This window comes from Ursus maritimus, unplaced genomic scaffold, assembly GCF_017311325.1.
Source record: "Ursus maritimus isolate PB19 unplaced genomic scaffold, ASM1731132v1 scaffold_25, whole genome shotgun sequence".
Taxonomy (NCBI): domain Eukaryota; kingdom Metazoa; phylum Chordata; class Mammalia; order Carnivora; family Ursidae; genus Ursus; species Ursus maritimus.
This window is the reverse complement of record NW_024425008.1, coordinates 44176396-44198069: the sequence shown is the minus strand read 5'-3', so window position 1 is coordinate 44198069 and position 21674 is coordinate 44176396. Positions and strand designations below refer to the sequence as shown.

Below are 21674 nucleotides of genomic sequence, written 5' to 3'. Positions count from 1 at the left end.
ATTCAAGTAAAACATGAACTCAGACATTTTTACTAGTTATAAAAGAACAAAGTGAATACTGCATGGATGATGAAAGTAATTTACTACTCATATTTAAAACATCTCTTTCTTCCACTAACATCCACAAATCTTTAAATATAAAAGCATACATGACTACCATTTAAAGCTGCTCACAAGAATGAGGCAAATAGCCCAGATATTGCTCTATTTTACTTTGGTGTCTTAGCAAGGGGGGAAAAACATTACTTAAGTACAAACAAAAAAGGCAGTAAATTAAAATGAAAACAGTCTTAGGAATAAACTGCTATGGCACAAGGACAAAAAACCAAGTTTTGGTTTTATACTTTCAAATATGCTCTCATTCGTATTGATATCTGATATCTGAGTTGACTAACTCTGAATACTTTTAGGAAAATCAAATTCATGTTGTTATTTTCAAATTTACTTTGTCAGAACACAAAGTAGATAATAATTATATATTACTTCTTCCAAATAATTCTTGGATGGGAGGCCGGAAGTGGGAAACTGAATGGAATGCTTGGTTTTTTTCTTAGTAGGTAAAAGCAGAACAACTCAATCATAAAATGCACACAGCTGTATCTAAAAGAAAAATGCAAACACAACTTAACCAACTTTATTTGACTGCATCTTATTTAGACAGCTTGCACATTTCAAATCCCATTAAATCTCTCTCTCCAAAAGGATATGGGACAATAGAAGAAAATTATGCAGCAATATCCAGTCATCAAACAGCAGTCCAATATTTTGAGATACACGTGATATTTTATAGATACTCAACTCATATCTGACGTCAATATAATTTATGGTTATGTTTTTACAAACCTGAAAGCCCTGTAACATTATAGACTCATTTTAGTGATGTCATGGTGCACTGAAAAGTTAACTCTGATGCACTACCAATCTGCTTTTATCTATGCTCCTGGAAAGTGATGAACTTCATGATTTTTAGACACCATAATAAATATACACATCCAGTCTTATACATGTCAGCCAATACCATAAACACAGGGCAAGGTAAAATTAAAACATGTGACAAACAAACTCCTTTACATAGATTTGTCAAGCAAGTAGGGAGGGTAATTTGGGGAAGAGTCAGAAAATATTAAAACCAATTTTTTAATAGTAATTTCTTTTTTTTTTTTTTTTATTTTGTTGGCTTCAACTTCAAAAACTACTGTCTGGTTTCTGATCTGTGGACTTCTCTAGAGTAGTTTCATCCTAATGTAAGGGAAATTACAATCAGCCCACATATCAAAAATGATAGTATACCCGTTAGCTTCTTCAATACTAACATATATAGCTTCATGGTAGCATGTATAAAAATGTTCAGCAGTACCAACTGCCAAACCAGTGTCAGTGGATAGTACAGTCAGTCTTAAAGAGGCAGCACCCCATTAAAAGAAAGTTGCACCAATTTTGCTCAGTTTTAGCCAAGTGAACTCACTCTATCAATTTTAAATAGGACTGTTTTAAGATTATATAAGAAAAATGAAAGTCCACTATCAGAAAGTAAATTAATGTATGATGCTACTTCAACTGGAATGGAGACTTAGTTTTGATGCTGGGTTATCATGCTGGACATTAAAATTTTAGTCTATTTAAGTAAACAATTTTTGCATAACCAATGAAAGACATAAGGGAGACATTTATATTCAACATACACCAACTGAACAATACAGCAACCATCTGACTTTTTAGCCACATGTTAAGGTTATGTTTACAACACCCAGTCAGTTCAGCAAAACCTGGTCAATTCTGGGGGAAAAGGTCAGCAGAGATGGTTTCATTGATAATGTGCCAAAAACATAATGGTTGAAATGAAAATCTAGCATGTATCTACTTTAGAACTGTCCCCATTAGTGAGTCAAACAACTGTACGTTCATCAACTATCATTACTCAATAAAGTGGTGAGATAAAATTTGATAACTGTTTTAGCTCAGTTCTCTCCATATTAAAAGTAACAGAAGCATCACTATGACTGGCATTCCTCTGTTAGAGCCCAAATGACATTTGAGCAAAGGACTCAAAATCGTCAGCTGGAAAGCTGAGTATTGTGTAATCATCATATATTTAATGTAATCAGTACTCTCCCCATTAAATTTTCAAGAGCAACATAAAATGGAAAGAAAAAGTTGTCTTTAAAAACAAGGAACTATAAATGATCCCACCAATAGGAAGATTTTATTTTCACCAAATCTGTGTGTCATTATTTTAAAAGTACTTAATACCCAGTTCACTTTCAAGACACGACACTGAGCAAGGAGCAGCTTTCCTTAAAAAAAAAAAAAAAAAAAAAAAGGCAACAAACTTTCCTGAAAGGGGGCTTTTACCAACTGTTAATGGAGGTAGGGTTTTTAAAAATACAGTAATTATAGCCATAAAATAAAATTCAAACCAAATCCTAGAGCAGAAGTAAAGCATATTCAAATTAAAGAAAATACAACATAGAATCCTACAAAACATTTTTCACAGAGCATCAATCTTTTTTTTTTTTTTTTTTTTTTTTTTAGGGTACCTAGGTTTTCCAGTTAAATTATCCATCACAGGTTTCCTGACTCAATTGAAATTAACTTGAAAATTTGTTACACTGCACAGATTGGCCAAAATACAATGTAACTGAACATGGTGATAACTATTAAGAAAACCCATAGAACTCATTCCAAAAAATTTTTTACAATTTTCCCTTTTGTTTTTCTGAGAACTAAGCAAAGCTTCCCCAAGAATTTGCTCAAATAAGTGAAAAAGAAAATAAAATCAGTTTAAAATGGATACAATGCACCTTGAAATTTATTTCCAAGACTAAGAACCAAAAGTGAAGCATTTTAAGAAACAGAAGCGATGTGAAATCCAAATCAAGTGGGAAAAAAGTTCCAACTGCTTTGTAAAAGCTGTTCTTCACAGCTTAGCGATAATTTTGATTAAATAAAATCATACCAATTTACATTAATTTTCTATTCTTTTCCAAAAATTCCCTCACTCTCAAAAAAAAAGTGCATCCAAAAACCCAGCAATTCCCGGCTCCATCAACTTTTCTCATCCCTTTTGAGTCATTTCTCAAAGATTTTCCAAATAGATTCAACTTCTTACTGTAAGGAAAAAAGGGACTTTACAGTAAACCACTGTCACTCACCTGGAAAAAAGTATCCAAATTATAAAAATCTGAAATAATTTATTATCAAATTTAGAATTTAAATAAAAACAAAAGTTTGCTTGCAAAGGCCTTAAAGAAAAGGAAAAGATAGCATGCATTCAAAAACTAGAGGTGAAGACAAATATACTTATCTACACAGGCACTGGCAGACGCAATGTCATTGTTATCTGTACTCATTGTAAGACACACCCAACCCTACAGAACATTTTTTTCATTCACTAATCACTGAGGTACCAATATTCAAGAATGAAAAATTTAATATTGAAAAAATAAAACCTAAAATTGAAGCTTTTCCCCCACCCCCTTCAGAAAACTATGGCAGGTTTCATGTGAAATGTTAGTATACTTAGAGATTTTTACAATCTACATTGGCTTTTTTAAGGAACAAAAATCATGTTCCACTTACTGGTTCTGTGACAAAATGATCACTGTGTAAATGACATTGTCAGCAGACTTTGCAAATGAACAAACAAATCTTGGCTATCAACTGGCACATCTTGCTGGTACCAAAAGAACTCTTTAAGTTTAAAACAATCTCTTTTAATTCAGAACAAATGCGCCATGCCAAAGTGCAACAAATATTGTGCGACACTCAATGAGACACTGACAGGTAAGAGCTGCATGGAAATTACTAAATCCACCTGCAAAGCAATTCTGTACAAATTGCATTGCATGCAAAGGTCGATTCTGCGTGGTTGGAAAGTTGTTCCTTGATGTCAGTTTCTCAACGCAGCCACAATTTAAGTCGCAGTGCATCAACTCCATTTAAATAGTATCTGAACAGCCTCTTATCTCGAACAAAACCAAGATTTTCATAAAGTTTCAAAGCAGACTTATTCGTTATTTCTGTTTCCAAAACAACCTTCAAAAAAATGAGAAAACGAGGTTACAATTTTATATATTTGAAATTAATTTTATAATTTCATAATTTGACAAATCACATATAAACATTTCAAATATTGAAGAAAAACATACTGTATCTGTTTTAAAATTGATGTTGAAACAATAAATGTTAATGATGTACAGAAAGTACCCAGAAAAATGGTCACTGAAATTGTGATAGTAATTTTCTCTTAGGGCAAGGGGAGGTAGGAATGTGAACATTTTCTGTTCTATTGATTTTTTGTGATGTTTGAAAGTTCTAGCAATGTGAATATATGTTTTATACTAAAACAAAGATGAATTATTTCCCTGTGGAGAAAAATAGCGTGACAAAAAAATGAAGAAAAGAAAAAAATCAACAACAAAAACTTTGAAGAAAACTGACCAGTACTTGAAACTATTCGAATTGACCTCTGACTCCTATATTTTCATTGTCATCATTTATCCTGGCAACAACTACCATATTGTCTAGAGTCTACACAAGAATCTGCAAATTATAGCCCTTGGGCCAAATGTGCCCATTGCCTGTTTCTGTAAATAAAGTTTTATTGGAACACAACCATGCCCATTTGTCTACATGCTGTCTAGGACTGCTTTCTCAATACAAGGAGCAGACTGAATAGCTGCACCAGAGAGCTATAGTCTACAAAGTCTAAAATATTTACTCCTCTGAGCCTTTGCTGATTCTAGACCAAATGTACCCAAACATTAGTTAACTGGAGGGCTTGTTAAAACAGATTGCTGAGACCCCCCATCCAGAGTTTCTGAGTAGATTTGGGCTGGAGCCCAAGAATCTGTGTTTTTGAAAAATTGCTAGTTGATGCTGATGCTGCTAGTTGGGAGATTAGAGTCTGAGAACAAGTGACTACACATTATGGACATCAACACTTAACTGAAGAACACATAAAGTATTAACTTTTGAGTCTTTTTTAATATTACTGAACAGCCTCTTATCTCGAACAAAACCAAGATTTTCATTAAAAATGACAATGAGGGGCGCCTGGGTAGCGCAGTCGTTAAAGCGTCTGCCTTCGGCTCAGGGCGTGATCCCGGCATGCCGGGATCGAGTCCCACATCGGGCTCCTCCGCTATGAGCCTGCTTCTTCCTCTCCCACTCCCCCTGCTGTGTTCCCTCTCTCGCTGGCTGTCTCTCTGTCACATAAATATAAATAAAATCTTTAAAAAAAAAATGACAATGAATAAGAGATACTTTTTGATATTGTGTGATTTTTTTAAATTTGTTTCTACCTTCCTCTACCAAAACATCCTCTATCCCATCCTCCCACCTCTTAGCTACACGGCTCTATTTGCCTGTCTATTGATTCTCAATCTACCTCATCGAGAATTACCAACACAGTGAGCCACAGTTACTATTGGGTGTCATAACCCTCAGGTGTTTGAAGTGGGACAAAAAGAGCAAAGTATAATTAAACAAAGGCCCAAGCGAAGCCTACGAGTCTCTCTGTTCTATGTCAAGCTATCGACACATTTGACAAGAATTCAAACGGATGTAAATAATAGGGAAAAGAATATACGTCAACTCATCCTGTCCAAAACTGAACTCATGATCAACTCCTCCTCCACAATTCCACATCTTAGTAGCAAGATCTCCAACCTACCAATGCCTCAAACCTGAAACCAAGAGTCATCGTTGAACTTTTTTCCTCTCTATCCCTAACCACAAACATCCAAGCACTGAGTATTTCAACTCTCTCTCTTAAATCTCTCAAATCGACCCTTTTCTTTCTATCCCTAATGACACTATTCTAGCCCAAGCTGCCGTCAACTTTCACTGTAATTATAAGATCCTCCTAACTCAAAGGTCTCCCATTCTCTTTAAGTAGAATGATGCTCTTGTTAACACCCTGCTTAAAACCATTTACTGACTCCCTTTTGTCCTCAAGATAAAATCCACAATCTAAAAATAATCCGAAGAAGCCTAAAAGGCCCATCAAAACACGGCCTGTACCTACCTTGCCACCTTCACTTTAGGTATCGCCCCGCCTCTCCCAGCTCTCCGTGATCAACACCGAACTTTCAGTTTCTGGAACCCACCATGATCTTTCCCACCTTAGACCTTTCACATAAGTTGTTTTCTCTGTCTGGAAGGATGCTCTTCCTGTCCTCCTTGCTTTTGGCCTTAGCTTGTCACTTCCAGACTGGGTGAAGTATCCCTTTCTTTTTACATTACCCCAACAGCACTCTGCACTGCTCCTTATTCAACTGCATTCTCAGTCAACATTTACTGACTGTGTCATCTCTCCTAGCTAATGAGCCCAACAAGGGCAGGGATCATGTGTACCTTCTTCACAGCCGTTTCCTATGTACCTAACACACTGCGTAACACACAGAAGGCTCTTAAATATTTGTAAATTATATACATCCCAAGCACCTTTCATTATATTACAAACATTACATAAACAAAAGTATTACCAAACTTTTAAAATGACCTATGTACTGAAAGAGAAAGCATCATCTTAAAGCAACTACTAAACAATCAACTCATTAAAGCAAATCAAATGCTAAATCTGGACTTTTAAAAGATCTAAAAACAAGTAATGAATATTTCAGTAGCAAGAGAAAATATTACTAAGAAGGAACATTTAAATAAATGTTGTACAACAAATAAATTGGTTTAAGAATAAAAGTCAACAACTTTTCTCTGCTCTTAAAAAAATGGAATTTATTTTTAAGTAATGTATGTCATCTTCCAGTATGGGACACTACAGTCCGATCAATACAGGTTTTCAATTTTGAACAATTCTCTTGGGAACTCTTAGAATTCTGTTTTAGGCCACCACCTAATCAGAGCTAGCTAAAATGTATCAAAACAATTAATATGTGAAGCAATAAAGGTACGACAACTCAAAACTTGGAACCTGATTTCACAGAAAAAGGAATGTAAGGGTTTTTTTAAGCTAATATTTACTGAAGGTTTACTAAATGCTTTGTAAAGCGTTTTACATGTGTTATGTCATTTTACATGCATTTGTCATTATGTTATTTTCACAATAACCCTATGAAATAGATACGATTTTCTCCAATTTACAAAAGAATGAAACTCAAGGCCACCAGTACTGCAAAAACAGACCAGACTCCAAATCTGAACTGCAGCTTAATAGTATCCACTCTGATGTGCCTCCCCCTGCTTGTTTCCCAGAGTAAAAGAAAGCAGCAAATGGGAGCTCTAACCTACTTAAGACACAATAAAGGGGATCTAAGCCTATGTTTGTTAATATTTGGCAATCGAAAATATTCAAGACTCATCCGAAGCTAATTATGGCTACATAAATACACATGTAAGGTGTGGTAACGAGCTCTAATCATGTTTGTTGGCACCCTAACAGATTAGTGAAATACAGCCCAATTACACAAAAACGGAATTACACAAAGGGCTAACCTTAGTTAAATTGAACAGATTCTCCCGGTACACTCACATTCTCTAAACAAGGAGATCATTTGACAAAATAGAAAATGTCAGAAAAAAAGTAACTACTTTTTAATAATCACTCAAATTCTTATAAATACACTAAAAGAGAATCTGGGTTTATAGTGAAAACTCAATATAAAACTATTCTTTCAGTCCATATCATGGGAGTATTACATAGGAAGCCAAAGGATAATGAGGCTACTTTGGTCCCAAAGAAATTTGGCAAAGTAGAATTCTACTTAACAGAAAAAGGATTACTGTGAAGTTCCACAGACTCACTTAGCAACAAACGATTGTCAGGATAAGCCAAACTTACAGTTTAGAAAGACTTTTTTAATACTGCAGGTTGGAACTGCTGGAGGGAGGGCAAGCTGTTCACTGCTAGAACCTAAGCACTAGCCTATAGTCTGGCACTTCACAGACCTTCCATCAATGACTGAATACTACTATTGCTCTTTTTAACATTCCTTTAAGATCAGCATTACCATCAGATTGCATAGACAAAGAGACAGACTATAACAAGTTAAATGACTTGCCTACAATCACAATTCTAAGTGACAGAAGATGGATCTAGCACCCAGGCTTCTCATAACCAGTTCTTTAATTAGAACAAACTACTCAACCAAAAGTCCTTACAGCTTAAATCTCTCCATTTTACTCTGTTCTTTACCTACAGCCTCTGTCTCATAGACAAAATATGTTTCCAGTGAAACTAAAAATAGTCAATATAGAACTGTTAAACATAAAAGGTTTAAAAGTCATCTTTGTACATTATAATAAAAGTTCTTTGTACAATATCAAAAAATCATAAAAATACATGAGATGTATTTGTACATATCAACATATATGTATTTTGTTAATATGTTAACAGATTTATTATTGGTTATAATAAATTAGGCCACTATTGTCAGGAATGTAAATCGGTACAGCCACCATGGAATAGTTACGGAGACTCCTCAAAAAATTAAAACCAGAACTACTATATGATCCAGCAATCCCACATTCTAAAAAACTATTCATGCTATTTATATGTATTTTTCTTACTATTTCCCCTAAGGTAACACACAAACCCAAGATGCTTGTCCTAGTAGCTACTACATGTTTGGCAGCCGGGGGGGGGGGACAAAGTCAAGCCAGGTTAGCAATGTGGGTAATGCATTTCTCATTCAGGAAGCAACAAATCCACTTGTTTCTTTTTTTTATAACTTTATAGACAGCTCCAAATATACAGAAAATGAAAAAGATCTTTTAGTTAGCTGTTTTAACATGTCTAATTCTGACATAAAAAGTTAGGAAAGTCATAGTAAGGCGAAATGAAAATAACTATTAGATTGGGAGAGTATTTCATTATTATTCGAACAAAAACATAATCTACATTTCAACTCCGTGATTACTAATTTTGGTTTAATATGCTGTAAATTTATCTTAAAAATGACAAGAGGAACCAAGAGCAATATAAACATGACTCAAGGTCACATATAAATTCTACAAACAGAATAGGAAGTAAAAATTGACTGAATGTGCATGGTAAGGCCTCCTAGAGATTTCCAAATGGAACTTTCTACAGGCATGTAGAATTAAAAATCTCTTTAAAAAAAAAAAAAATAGCAGTACAACCTAAGTGGTGGAAAATGTAATTTAAATCTCTTCTCAAATGACTTTCCAATAATTTGCCAAAATTCCTTAACACTTTAAAGAGAAAAGAAGGTTGGCCCAACTTAATAAAAGTAAAATCACATGTTGGTTATAATTGGTTACTATATTCTTAGAAATTAAAATTTCAGTTTTCCTCAGAACAATGAATTATACACAAGACTGTTTTTACATATGATTTTGTTTTTACCGAAAAGGTATTAACAACTGATGAACTCTGTACCTTTTTTTAAATCTTACTATGTACTAAATAAGTAAGATGACTGCCATTCCTAGAAAGTTTATAGAAAGTTCAGAGGGGAAGACAAGTTAACAAATAATTACACAAGTTGAAATTCACAACTGCATTAAAAAAAAAAAAAAAGAGGTACAAATACAACGCTGGAAGCACTGAACCAATCAGCCAACAAATTTAAGAACCACTGTACTCTATCACAAACACCACACTAAGTACTAAGAAACAGCAGTAAACAAGAAAAGGAATCTCTGCTCTCCTTAGCGGCTAAGGCACAGACTGTGAACAATGAAGTAAATTTTACAAAAAGAGAGGCCAAAAAAAACACAGAAGCCACATAAATGATTCTGTCTAGAAGGATTAAGGAAAACTTTAAAAAGTTATTGATATTTGTATTGGATCTTAAAGACTGAGAAGTAGTTACCCTGGAGTTGAGGAGGAAGAAACCAAACCAAATGGGGTGAAATGATAATAAAGGAAGTGGAACCAATAAAGACAAATTAACTATCAAAAATTAGAAGGGAAAATGGGATAGAATTGTGGCTGACATAGTTTAACACAAAATGAAAGGGAGAGGGAAAGCCTTATAAAGAGTAAACAAAGGTTCTATCCCTTCATAGAGCAAAATCTTTATATGTTATATGAGCAATGTGGCACAATTTTCTTTAAACATAGAAGAGTTCTCTAATCCAGACGCAGAGCTATTCAAACTGGTAAAAAAAAAAAAAAATCATACAAAGTAAGAAGTTTATGGAACTATTCCCATTTCAGACTAAGATTAGGTAAAACTCTTTGCTTCAAAAGTAAGAAAAATAAATCAGAATTAGATTTTTAGGCCCACAATTAAAAGAGTATTTCTACCATAAAATGTGTCACTCATTTAGGATCTAACTTTGAGACTAAAATATAACTCAAATCTCCGTATCAATCCCCAGAACTTTCAAAGGAAAACCAATACTATTTAAACATTTGTTAAGGTAAAGCACACTACCCTGTCTCACAGGTAGTGACTAGGATAACTCACAAAAGTTGTAATACCATAAGGAACATAATACTCTCTATTCATAACATCCCTGCTCGCTGGAAACCACTCTCTTCAGTAGCAAGTAGAGGATCAAAACATGGTCTTATCAACCCAAAGATTTCTCCTCTTTCATGAAGCTTGATTTCTCCTCCTGATGAACTAAACCAGTGTGGCTATGGTCCAAACATAGGGACTCATACTTATCAACATATGTAGTCCAACTCTCTTCTGCAAATTTTAATTACCAGTCATTTAAATGATCAGGGTCACTGCATCTTTCATTTTTTGACATTATATTAAAAGCTGTGAACAATATAAGATCCTTCACTCTGTGTGAATTATCTTATTTGAAATAACACTGAATATCCTGAAATGCCAGGATGATTTCCTCTGTGCTGCCCAACGTACCTGCAGGCCTTCTCGTACAACCACTACTTAGTGTCATCAGTCAGAATACAAACTAATGTGAACAAGCAGCGTGAGACTACTCTACGGTAAATCCCTGTATTCTGGCATGGAAACATGTTCATGAGATATTGTTAAATAAAAAAAGTAATTATTGCAGAATAATAATTATGGCTTCATTTGTGTAAAGAAAAAGTATTACACAGCTTAGATGGGTGCTTAGAAATGGGAGGATATATATTTGAAGATGAACAGTAGCTATAAGTGGACAGAAGACTGAAGAGCTGCAGAGTGTGAGGATGGTGAATGAAAGACTCTGCACCCCCAAATCACACATACACATCATGCTTAATGACTGCGTACATTCTGTACAGAAAAAAACCCACCTTAAAAAAAGCGTCAAAACAGGTTACAGCCTTTTGAGGAAAAAATTACCTAATTTCAAGTATTTTGAGAACTCTCTAAGGCATAGTTGCCCTCCAATAATAAAAACAATTGTCACTTGTACTGTTCATAAAATTGTTAGCACAATACAATTTTGTTCCTTCTTAGTCGCCATTGCTATATTAAAAACACCTATACTTCTCTAGTTTATAGTTATTTCCCTCCACATTTTCAACCGTCACTATTAGTTACAGAGCACTCACTATGTGTACAGCACGGTGCTGTAGGATACAAAGAAATTATAGCTGCGGTTAGGCTGTACAAACAAGCTAACGAGAAAAGACACTCTTAGGTTAATATGCAGACAGGTCTACATTTAAAAAATGGTTGTCTTTTTCTCCTCAGCCTTCTCATTATTTTATGCTGAGAGATTTTTTTCAAACACGAAATGTCTTTCATATAAGCTGACAGCTGGCCCACAGTTCAAAAAAAAAATGTAACTTAGAGAGAAACTAAGGCCAATATGTAAGGAAATTGCAGTAAGATTTGTAATAAAAGCTACCTTAAATGATTTTAACTGATAACAAATCCTCTGAATACCAATTCCTCTGAATACCAATTATTTATTAAAAATGTCTAAGATTTCACCTTTACATTTTGACAAAGAACAAATTTTAGCTCTCATTATCATCTTAAAATTTGTTTTGGGTCAAAATTCACATGTTTTTAAAAGGAATATAATTTTCACCACAAGCTACAATTATATAGTAATAGTTCGCAATGAAATCTGCAGTATAATTTATTATGGGATATTTATTTAAAAAAAAAAAACTGGTAGAATACAGACCAAGGTAAAAGGTTTTAAATTTAGAAAGACTTACCTCATCACAGTCTCCTTCAACCATGGCATATATAGCTTTCTTAACCAAGTTAGTACCTAGAATATAGACATGAGTATTAATGAAGGAAAATTTAGTTTCTTAAATTACCATGTTTATAGTAAGCACAGAAATACCAAATGCTGCGTTCTACCTTGAATACAGATACAGACTATCTTAAGTGAGAAAAAATTTAAACTGAGAGGCCAACAGAACCTATACATAGCAATATAGGTCTTTTAAAAGACCTATCTCCGTATGTATCCCTTTTTCTTAGGTGTAATTGCTTGCTCCAAGCAGGAGTTTGTGCTGTTCTGTTTGAAGGTAAGAGAAAAGGGAAAAAGAAAAAGGCAAGATATGGTGTGGCGAGAACAGCCCATGAAACCCTTGAACTAGCCAGAAGTTACTACAAGATTCTTGAGCTAATCTTGCCAAAGATCACACCAGAAACTGCTGTGACACAGCCCAAGATACTGGGCTGGTTCCTACAAACTGTATAGCTAGCCTGAGCATACTGAAGTCCAGCATTCCCAAATGATGCCAGTGGTGTCTCTGTAAATGTCCAGCAAAACGTATCCTAGTTTAAGGTCAGCTACATTTGGTACGTAAAAGGTAAAACAACTGCCAACTCTGATTTTAAGAAATCCAAATTCTGTAAGAATTCTCTTAATTTTCCAACCATGCACATGAGGAAGAACACATTACACGGGCCAAACAAAATGTCTGAGGGCTAGGATGCAGCCCTCAAGCCACCAGGTTCTGCCCTGTGAACTAGCCAGACAACTGCTTATCGATTGCCATGAGCCCTTATCAGCTCTTTTTAATGTGTCAAAAACTTAAACTTGGCTTGTTAAGTCCAATCCATTAAAAACCTTAGTAGTAAACTCTTAACTCTAATAAGAAAGGTTGGTTAAACCAAATGTATTAAGTCATCCTATTCATGATTTCTCATGACATCTCAGATTGTGTGAAACACTCTTAAATTGGACAATAACAATTGTATTAAAAAAAAAATTCAAGTGACAAAAAAATGCTAGTAATTAAATACTGGTACAGGCATTAAATCTTTCACAAATACTTACTCAGCTTCATTAGTTCCCAGAATTTGACATGCTCACACAAGTGCTTGATCCCCCATCCTGAACAAAGAGCCAGTAGCTCTCAGACACTAGGACAGTGGCTCTTAACGAGGCTTACATCACAGTCACCTGAGGAAGCCCCAGTCCTCCTTCTAACAGGACAAACAAGATTCTCAGGAGGAGGGACCTAAGCATCTGTTTTTAAAACACCCAGATGACTCTAATGACCATTATAAATCACAAGTATAAGATTAACTGAAAATGCCAGGAAAAGTAGACCCAAGAAAGAGATGAAATTGGGAATACTAAGAAACAATTCTCCTTTCTCCTGGTCCTCCCTGAATTGCTAATATGTTTGAGGACTAGTACTAAATAATAGTAACAATTTCTCCATAATTTTGCCTTGAGGCCCACTTAACCCAGCCATAGACAGCTCCTGGAGGGCTGTGATCAAGTGCCCCAATAATGCTACTGAAAATTGCAGCACGTAGTATAACACAAAGCATTTTGAATGGGATAAAAAAAAACTGTTTAGAGGTAAAAACTGATCACCTGTTACTTGCTAGAAAGACAATTTCTCAAACCAAACATTAATAAAGAAAACAATTAATTTTAAGAACATTTTAAAAATATTTTGAAATAAAAACAGTCTTAATATTCTTCCCTTAGCTTCTTTCTCATTTCTACGTCTTTACATTTAAATCTTTTGCTTCAAAAAACAGAAATGAAAATAACTTATGTATTCTTTTAGTGACATAATATTCTCCTTACCAATGCCATTTCTCCTGTATTTGGAATCCACGGCTAGCATGGCTATATAACCTCTGCGGAACATCTTTTTGTGCATATCCAACTTGCAAACGATGGCACCTACACACTCCTCCCCTACCACGGCCTTAAAAATAAACAAACAGTTATGAAGAATACATTGCCATCAGGTACTGCACAATTACCCAGGGAAACAGCAACCAACCATTGGTCACATTTTTGAGAAGAAGAGGTAAGAATTCTAGTAAGAGAGCAATCACAGAAATTTCAGAAATCTAAATCCCAAAAATCCTTCAAATGTTCCAGTTTAAAATGGTTCAACATTGTTTAGGGCATGAACTGCTTATGTTTATGATCAAAGCCTAGGGAGGAAAAAAAGCAAGATTCCCACAAAGCAAATATTCAAGTACATTATAAGAGGTGCTTATAATTATTTGCAATAAAGACCTCCATGCTTAAGAATTGGGAAGGGGGAAATATGTGAAGTAATTTTTTTAAGACAATGTCTATTCATCAGGATATAAGAAAATATTATTAAACTTGCTTATCAAAGTACTGTAAATTTAAACTTAATTCTAATAAAGTTTTAGTGAAAGACAAACATTTTTACATAAACAGTAGAGTTAGACTCTGATCAGGAAAAAAATGTAAATGATTTTCAGAAAAAAGATTGTTTTTAAGGTATTCCTTGGATCCTACCCCAGGGGTTTTTTTAGTGAAGGACTATGAAGACTAGATATACAATGGTCTCATTTTTAGGACTCTCCTGACAGTATCATTATCATTAGGCTCAGAGAATATCTAGAACTTAAAATTAAAGCTTCATATTAAAGCCAAAGCTTTAATATAATTGTATAGTTATTTTAGTATGTCTTTCCAGAGTGTTAACGGTTACATGTTACATAAATGCTAATCATCCCCCATTTTCATTAAGATTTCCAGTGTTACCATTAAAAATGTTTTTCAAAAGTTCCGTCACTCATGAAAAGTTCTACTAATGCTGTATTCTGGTAAATATCAATAGGGCAATACTCCCAATTGTTTAATAATGTGTCAGCTCGCTAGAAATATGTGTTTGCTATAAAGAGCACTCATTAAAAAAATAGGAAAACTTCAAATTCTCTCTTAATAAAATTAATTTTCAGAAGGAGCTATTTCAACAACAAAAACCAGGAATTAGGTTAAGAAATTAAAAAGCTCAGTTTATACTTAATACTTAATTTTAACTTAATTTTGATGTGACATTTTTCAGTTCATCATTCTGTAAAATGATTAAAAAGTCCTTTTTTAATTGTGGAGAAATCTTGTAGGCAAGATAATTCTAATCCATTTCACACAAACCTCAACTGGGTCAGAAAAATCCTTTTGAAGGGATATTAAATTCAACAATCCACTCTAATTCATTTCTGTTTTATCACACAATCTAAAACTATTTTGAACCAATAAACCTCTAAAACTGCTATTTCCATTTTCATTCACAATGAATCAATCTGGTTCTATCAAAATTCTTTTGAAAACTAAAATTTCTTTCTGAAATAAGACCTGAAAAATACACAAAAGTTGGCTGGCTGAACAACTGGGACAGCATTGTTCTGATTTGAAGATAACTCACTTCAAAATATATGTATGTGGTTGTGTGTACATGTTTGAACTAATGTTACATTAAAAAACTTTTTGACCTGATCTCGTAAGTCAGGGAAAATGGAAACCTACATAAATCTATGATACAAAACTGTAGGACAGCTACACTTCACAGTTAGTAAACCATCCAAAAAAAGTCTCTTCAAAATCAGAACCACCAGACACAATACAATTGGACAATACTTTCAAATTGGATAGATATTGCAAACAAATCTTTGTCCTCTGACCAAGGAAGTAACGGGCAAACAAAGTATTATATCAGTTCACACTTGGACTAGATTGACTTCTTCCTAATGAAGAATCTGTAGGGGCAAAAATCAAGTGGTACAAATCAGTAAAAAAAATAAAAGCCCAATATACAATATACTGTTACTAATAATATGTTGGTAGTGAGGAAGGCCTATGCTGTAATTTTTTTTTTCTGATAAATTGCTGATGGATATACACTTACAAGAATCACTAAACTGCTTGTCAGTTTTTCCAAATAAAAGCTCTGCACATATATTTGGAACTCATACTATCAAATGTGTTCTTTTTTCAAGGATGGGAACTGAAAAATTCCTGGCAAGATTAAGACTTAACTCTACAAGGCCAAATGCTTGTCAATCTATAAAACTTGAAAAATTTAAGTTGTGTGAAACAGAAATTCCCAAATTCCAGAATGCTATACATGGGAAAACAGAGGAAGCCAGAAAGTTAAATTTAGAATAAGCAGACTATAATACATCACTAGTAATAAGAGTAAGAAGTTCAAAAAGCCACCAACAGCTGAAAATACCATGAATTCAAAAGACAGATAAATTAGTTAAGAATAGAGTAATTCACAATGTCTCCCATTTGTCTGGTACTCTACTTTCACATCTGTTACAATTATTAGGAAGAATCATAAGAAACTGACATTTTTGTTAGTCAGATATGGTCATGTATTGGCAGTTTTCTAAGGTTCAACCTCATACATTCCATTTGATCCATTACAGTTTATATGGAAACCAGAAGCATTTTGGAGGTTTTCAATCTCTTCAGATTACTCATGTTTGCAAGGACAACTGTCCCTCGATGAAGCATAACTTGGTAACACAAAGATCTTCACTGTCAAGAGTATGTAATTTTTCAGGTTCTTACTTCTATAATGAGAGGTCAGGTTAAGTTCTAGCTTTACCTCTCTGCCACTAAATACCTGAAGCTTTTTTTTTTTTTAGTAAGATTTTATTTTTACGTAATCTCTACACCAACTTGGGGCTCGAACTCACAACCTTAAGAATCAAGAGCTGGCTGTTTCACTGACTGAGCCAGCCAGACACCCCTAAATATTTGAAGATTTAAACATTTTAAGTCACTTTGGTCCTGAATTTTTTTGTATTAAAAAAAAAGTAAAGTTGAGCTAGGTTATATTTAAGATTCTTTACAGTTCTAAAATGACAGGATTTAAAATCAACATACACTTATATTTGTTTTAAATTAGTTCTTAGAGGAAACTCAAATTTTTTAAATGCCAACATAAAGGCCTCTGATTAACTACTGTTTTATGTTCAATACCCCCAGATACATATTTGCACTAGTAAATCTTAGATGTCAACCACCTGTACATATCTGAATTTCCAGATATTCAGAATTTAATGTTAAACAAACTGGCTATTAAAAAGCTAAAGTATAAATTAGATGGTGAATTGGAAGGAGTCCATGAAATATCAAAACTAAAATTTACTAAGTTTATCAGAGTCTAAAATGGCACACAAGTTGAGAGAGGTCGAGGTAATATCAGAACCCAAAGTTGACTAAATATTATATATACATCTATTTTCTGGTAATTAACAAAAATACATATGTCAATTTAAGGTTTGCCTCAATTGTATGCTTTTGTGGGTAAACTTACAATTAAATCAATCATAAATTTTTAACAATTACACTGGCATTTAATATGACATGTATAATAGTGCTATAAAATCACTTTCCCATATTCATTGGCAAAGGCCTAAGAACTTCTATTTTGATACAATGGTGAGAATCCTGGAAAAGCAGTTTTGTAGAATATAAGATAGTTCCCACAATTTAAACAAACATACTAAATTGAAGTTTAGCAAACTGAACATAGAAAATAGCAGAACTACCATTATCTACAATATTGAAGTTATATTTTCAGATTACCAACATATAAAATCAAAAAGATGGATTTCTGAAGCACTGTCAAAACGTCTTGCAGGGATTTGCTAAGTACAACTAAGTCAATGCTAAAACAATACATAATAGTAGTGCTTCTCCATTTACATATCATAAAATACTTCTTAAAATCATGTTGCCTTCCCTCAGTGAAATTCAATGGAAACAAATTGCTTGTGAGCACACAGATATAAAGCATATACCTTCAGTTAATATTTAAGTGAAAGGTTTCATACAGACTAAAATTGATCAGTATTATTGGGAAGAAACGACTGGTACCACCACTACATAAATTTTCAAAAAAAATTAAAAAACAAAACAAAACTATTTAGCTTGTTTCATAGCCAAATCTTTCTTGCTCACATATAAGTAAAAAAATTCTGTCGACTATGCTTTACAGAAGCCTGTGTTACTACTAGTATTTAGGTATATTTATGACCAGTTTCTTAAAGAAAAAAATTAGATTAGTAACAATTTCACACTTAGTTTCCTGTATTCCACAAAAAGGTATTTTGTTCAAGTTTCAGGAGTCTTTCGGCCACCAGAAGCGTCAGTAGCGCCTTCTACAATCTACCACCAGAAAACAGGCTGGCTACAACCGTTAATTGTCCTGTTGAAGTAAAAGGAGACAATCTCCATAATTACAGAAAATGCTTGTAAGATTTAATTCTCCAATGTGGCCACAGCAAGTTTACTGACAATCATGTTCACCAAAACATGTTTATGCATACACTCTTCCCTGATTACGGCTGTAATTGAGAGATTAATAAAGCCTGTATCCGAACAGAACCATGTTCAAATTAAATGATTGCAAAGTGCTCTGAGGATGAGGGAGGGTAATTAAAGACGGTTAAACATGATTATAAGCTAATATAAACAGGATCCAAGACCCCCAACATGCATCATACAGGCTTGTTGCATTTACATATCAAGTTAAGCCGGCTCAAGATGTCTTACCTTCAAAACAGTTTCATTAAATAACTAGTAGTGTGTACACGCACTTTACATCATGTAACGTACTATGAAACGCAGGAGTATACATCCATTGCCACTCTCAGCCCTCACACTCCCTGCCCCGCACAGCCTGGATCTCTCTGCTGGGTTCACCCTCTTTGCATTCCATCCACTTACCAAGAAGCACAGCTGTGGCCAGTTGTGGATAAAATATCTATAGGTATAAATGGAGTAGGGTTCAGACAGATCTTTGGTGATCAGTCTCATGATATCGGGCATTTGTAGCTCGGATTCATATCGGACATAACGTATCGTCCGATCCTCCCCAGGCTCAACCTCCCTGCCTGAGGGGCTTCTCAAACTGCAGCCGGCGGTCAGGGATGAAGACAGCAGCCGCACCTGCTCGTCTTCCTCCTCCTCCTCCTGCTCGGTGCCCTCCGCCAGTCCATTGCGGGCCGCCGCCGCAGGATCGCTCGCCGCCACTGCCTCTGCCGGGCTGGGGAGCGCAGTTCTTCCATTATTGGGGAGGCAGTGAGGGGGACTCTCGCCCGAGTGTACCCCAGCTCCTTTTGTTGCAGTCGCTCTGGGCCCCCCGTCGGGGGTGGCCGTGGTCGTGGCGGCCTCGGCCACGCTCAAAACCTTGCTCTTGAGGGAGGCGGCCGCCCGGAGGTGCCGCAGTTCGGGGCTGATCAATCCGTTGAGCTGCTGCTGCTCCTGCGGCGGCTGAGGGCAGCGGAGACACGGATGCCCCTTGGCCGCCGCCGTCGCCTCGCCGCCCGCCGGGCTCCTGCCGCCGCCGCCTTCGTGCTCCTCGTCGTCCTCCTCGTCCTCGCTGCAGCAGGCGAGGGCTGCCCCCGCCGGGAAGGGACAGCGGGGCTCGGCCGCCGCCGAGGCCGGAGGTGCTGGTGGTGGGAGGAGGCTGCTAGGCCCAGGCGGTACCTCCGCCATCCTAGAGGCGACACAGACCGAGAGGGGAGGCCATGAGACCCGGCGGACGAGCGCGCAGCGGAGGGGGCGGCGGGCGGGCGGGGGGGGGCGAAGGTGGGGGGGAACAAAGGCAGAAACCGTCCCTCACGGAGCAGCCCCCCCAATTCCGCACCCCCCCCGCTCTTCAGCGCCGCCCAGCTGTTCAGCCGGCCACCGTCCCCGTCCGCCCGCACTCATCCACTGGCCCTGTCACCCGCGGCCCCTCCCTGCCCCCTCCGCGCGGCTCACCCCGCACAGGTCCCCGCCGCCACTGCCGCCACTCCTCTTCCTCCTCAGCCGCCGCCGCCGCCTCCTTCGCCGCCGCGGCCGCCTCCACCACCGCCAAGGTTCACACTCAGCCGCCGTCGCCGTAAAGCGCCTCGGCTGTTACCCCGGGTAAAGTTTCCTAGGCCTGGCTTTACGACACTTCCCTGCCTGCCGGCTGCCGGGGCCAAGGGAAAGGGGCGTGGAGGGAGGTGACCTGTGGAGGGGCGGGGACGAAGGTGTCTCCTGTGGGTTCTAGGGGAGGCCGCGTGCTAATGGGTGGGGCTATGGGGCGGGGAAGTTGCCGAGGGCTTTGGAGTCTTCGGCTCCCAGGCCACCGTCCTAGGCTTTGAACTCCTCAGCCGGAGGAGCTCAGAACGCTGCGGCGGGGAGAGATGGGCGGGACCGGCGCTCCCTGTTCCAAGCCCGCCGCCCCCACGGAGCGGCCGCGAAGCCCGCCGGCTGGTGGCCTGCCGACCTGGCCGCACACGAGTCCCCTAAAAATGCTCTTCCTCAGCTGTACTACGTTTGCCCTGAAGCGGGGAGGGGCGGGGGAGTAAGGCGGGGGGGCGGTTACCTGAGTCCCTTAAAAATGGAGCAAAACGAGAGAAAATCGGAAGAGGAAGGACGTTAAAAGCTGTTGAAAACTGGTTGTTTGCAGTGTGAGTTAAGTTTGATTAGTCTGCCCCTTCGAGACAAGAGAAGGTGGACAGGTAGTCCTCTTTCTCCTTACCCCCTTTATCCTACCCAGGAATTTGGATTTAAATGTGATTAAAAGTGCTGGACAGGTACAAGCACGTCCGGGGAAGAGTTAGAGATGGTGGACTAGAGTGACAACGGCTAGAAAAGCACATTCCTAAACTTGTGACACAAACTGTCCCGGGGAAAGTGATGTCCTGAACCTCCTCCTCACTCACTCCACCAAGTGGTCTGCCCAAGCGGATGCAAAAGGAATTGAACAGCCCCACGCACTGGAGCATGTGGCTTCGCTCTTTCCTCTCTAGTCCGCAAATGATGATTTCCAGCAGATCTGTTTTTGTAACTCTCCATCACACGGAGCAAATTAAGTTTTTCAAAAGCTGATTTGTAGAGCTAGTCATGTCAGCAGCAGATGGATGTTTTCAGGGACATAAGTCTATGACTGATTATGTTTGCAACTTTCTGCCATGAGATAAACTCTAGAAAGTGGGATACATTGTAGCATAGCTGTTACATAAAATTGTTAGGGTCCTTGTCACTAAAGATAGCAAGGACAAACTATCACCTGCTATCTAGAAGTTCAATCTATAGTGATAAAAATAGCAATAATAAAATGTGTTACTATGTGCCGGCACTGCTCTAAGTATCTTACATGTGTTTATTAACTCATTTATAGGTTTTATAAAAACTATAGATTTTTATAGAAATATTGATATTTGTGTACAAATAGAGATGTAGCTGCTTATTTATTTCAGTCTTGTCTATAACTGGAAAAAAATAAGTCCAAAACACCTAAGTATCTATCAATACAGGAATGATTAAAATAAGCTTATGATACCTAAATACTATTATAACTAATTATGTTACTGTTGAAAGATTGAAATTGATTGAATATAATAGAATATATTGATACACTTGCAGTTACTATGATTGCATTGTAAATTACCCCCACAACACAGTGGTATAAAACAACCATTTATTATGCCAACGGATTCTGTGGGTAAGGAATTCAGACCGCACAGCAGGAATGACTTTGCTCTGCTCTCTTTATGCATTGGGCCTCAACTGGGAAGGCTGAGGAT

The 21674-nt window shown here is 36.9% G+C and overlaps 1 protein-coding gene across 1 annotated transcript; it reads right to left on the bottom strand.

Annotated features, from left to right (window-relative positions):
* Positions 1 to 620: 620 nt before the first annotated feature.
* On the bottom strand, positions 621 to 20001 carry NAA30 (N-alpha-acetyltransferase 30, NatC catalytic subunit). Its single transcript, XM_040641881.1, has 5 exons — positions 19879 to 20001; positions 18841 to 19612; positions 13915 to 14038; positions 12068 to 12123; positions 621 to 4035 (listed from the first exon to the last, which is right to left on the bottom strand). Exons 2-5 carry the CDS (start codon positions 19609 to 19611, stop codon positions 3898 to 3900), a joined length of 1089 nt encoding a protein of 362 aa, XP_040497815.1. The 5' UTR covers position 19612; positions 19879 to 20001; the 3' UTR covers positions 621 to 3897.
* Between the last annotated feature and the right edge of the window lie 1673 nt (positions 20002 to 21674).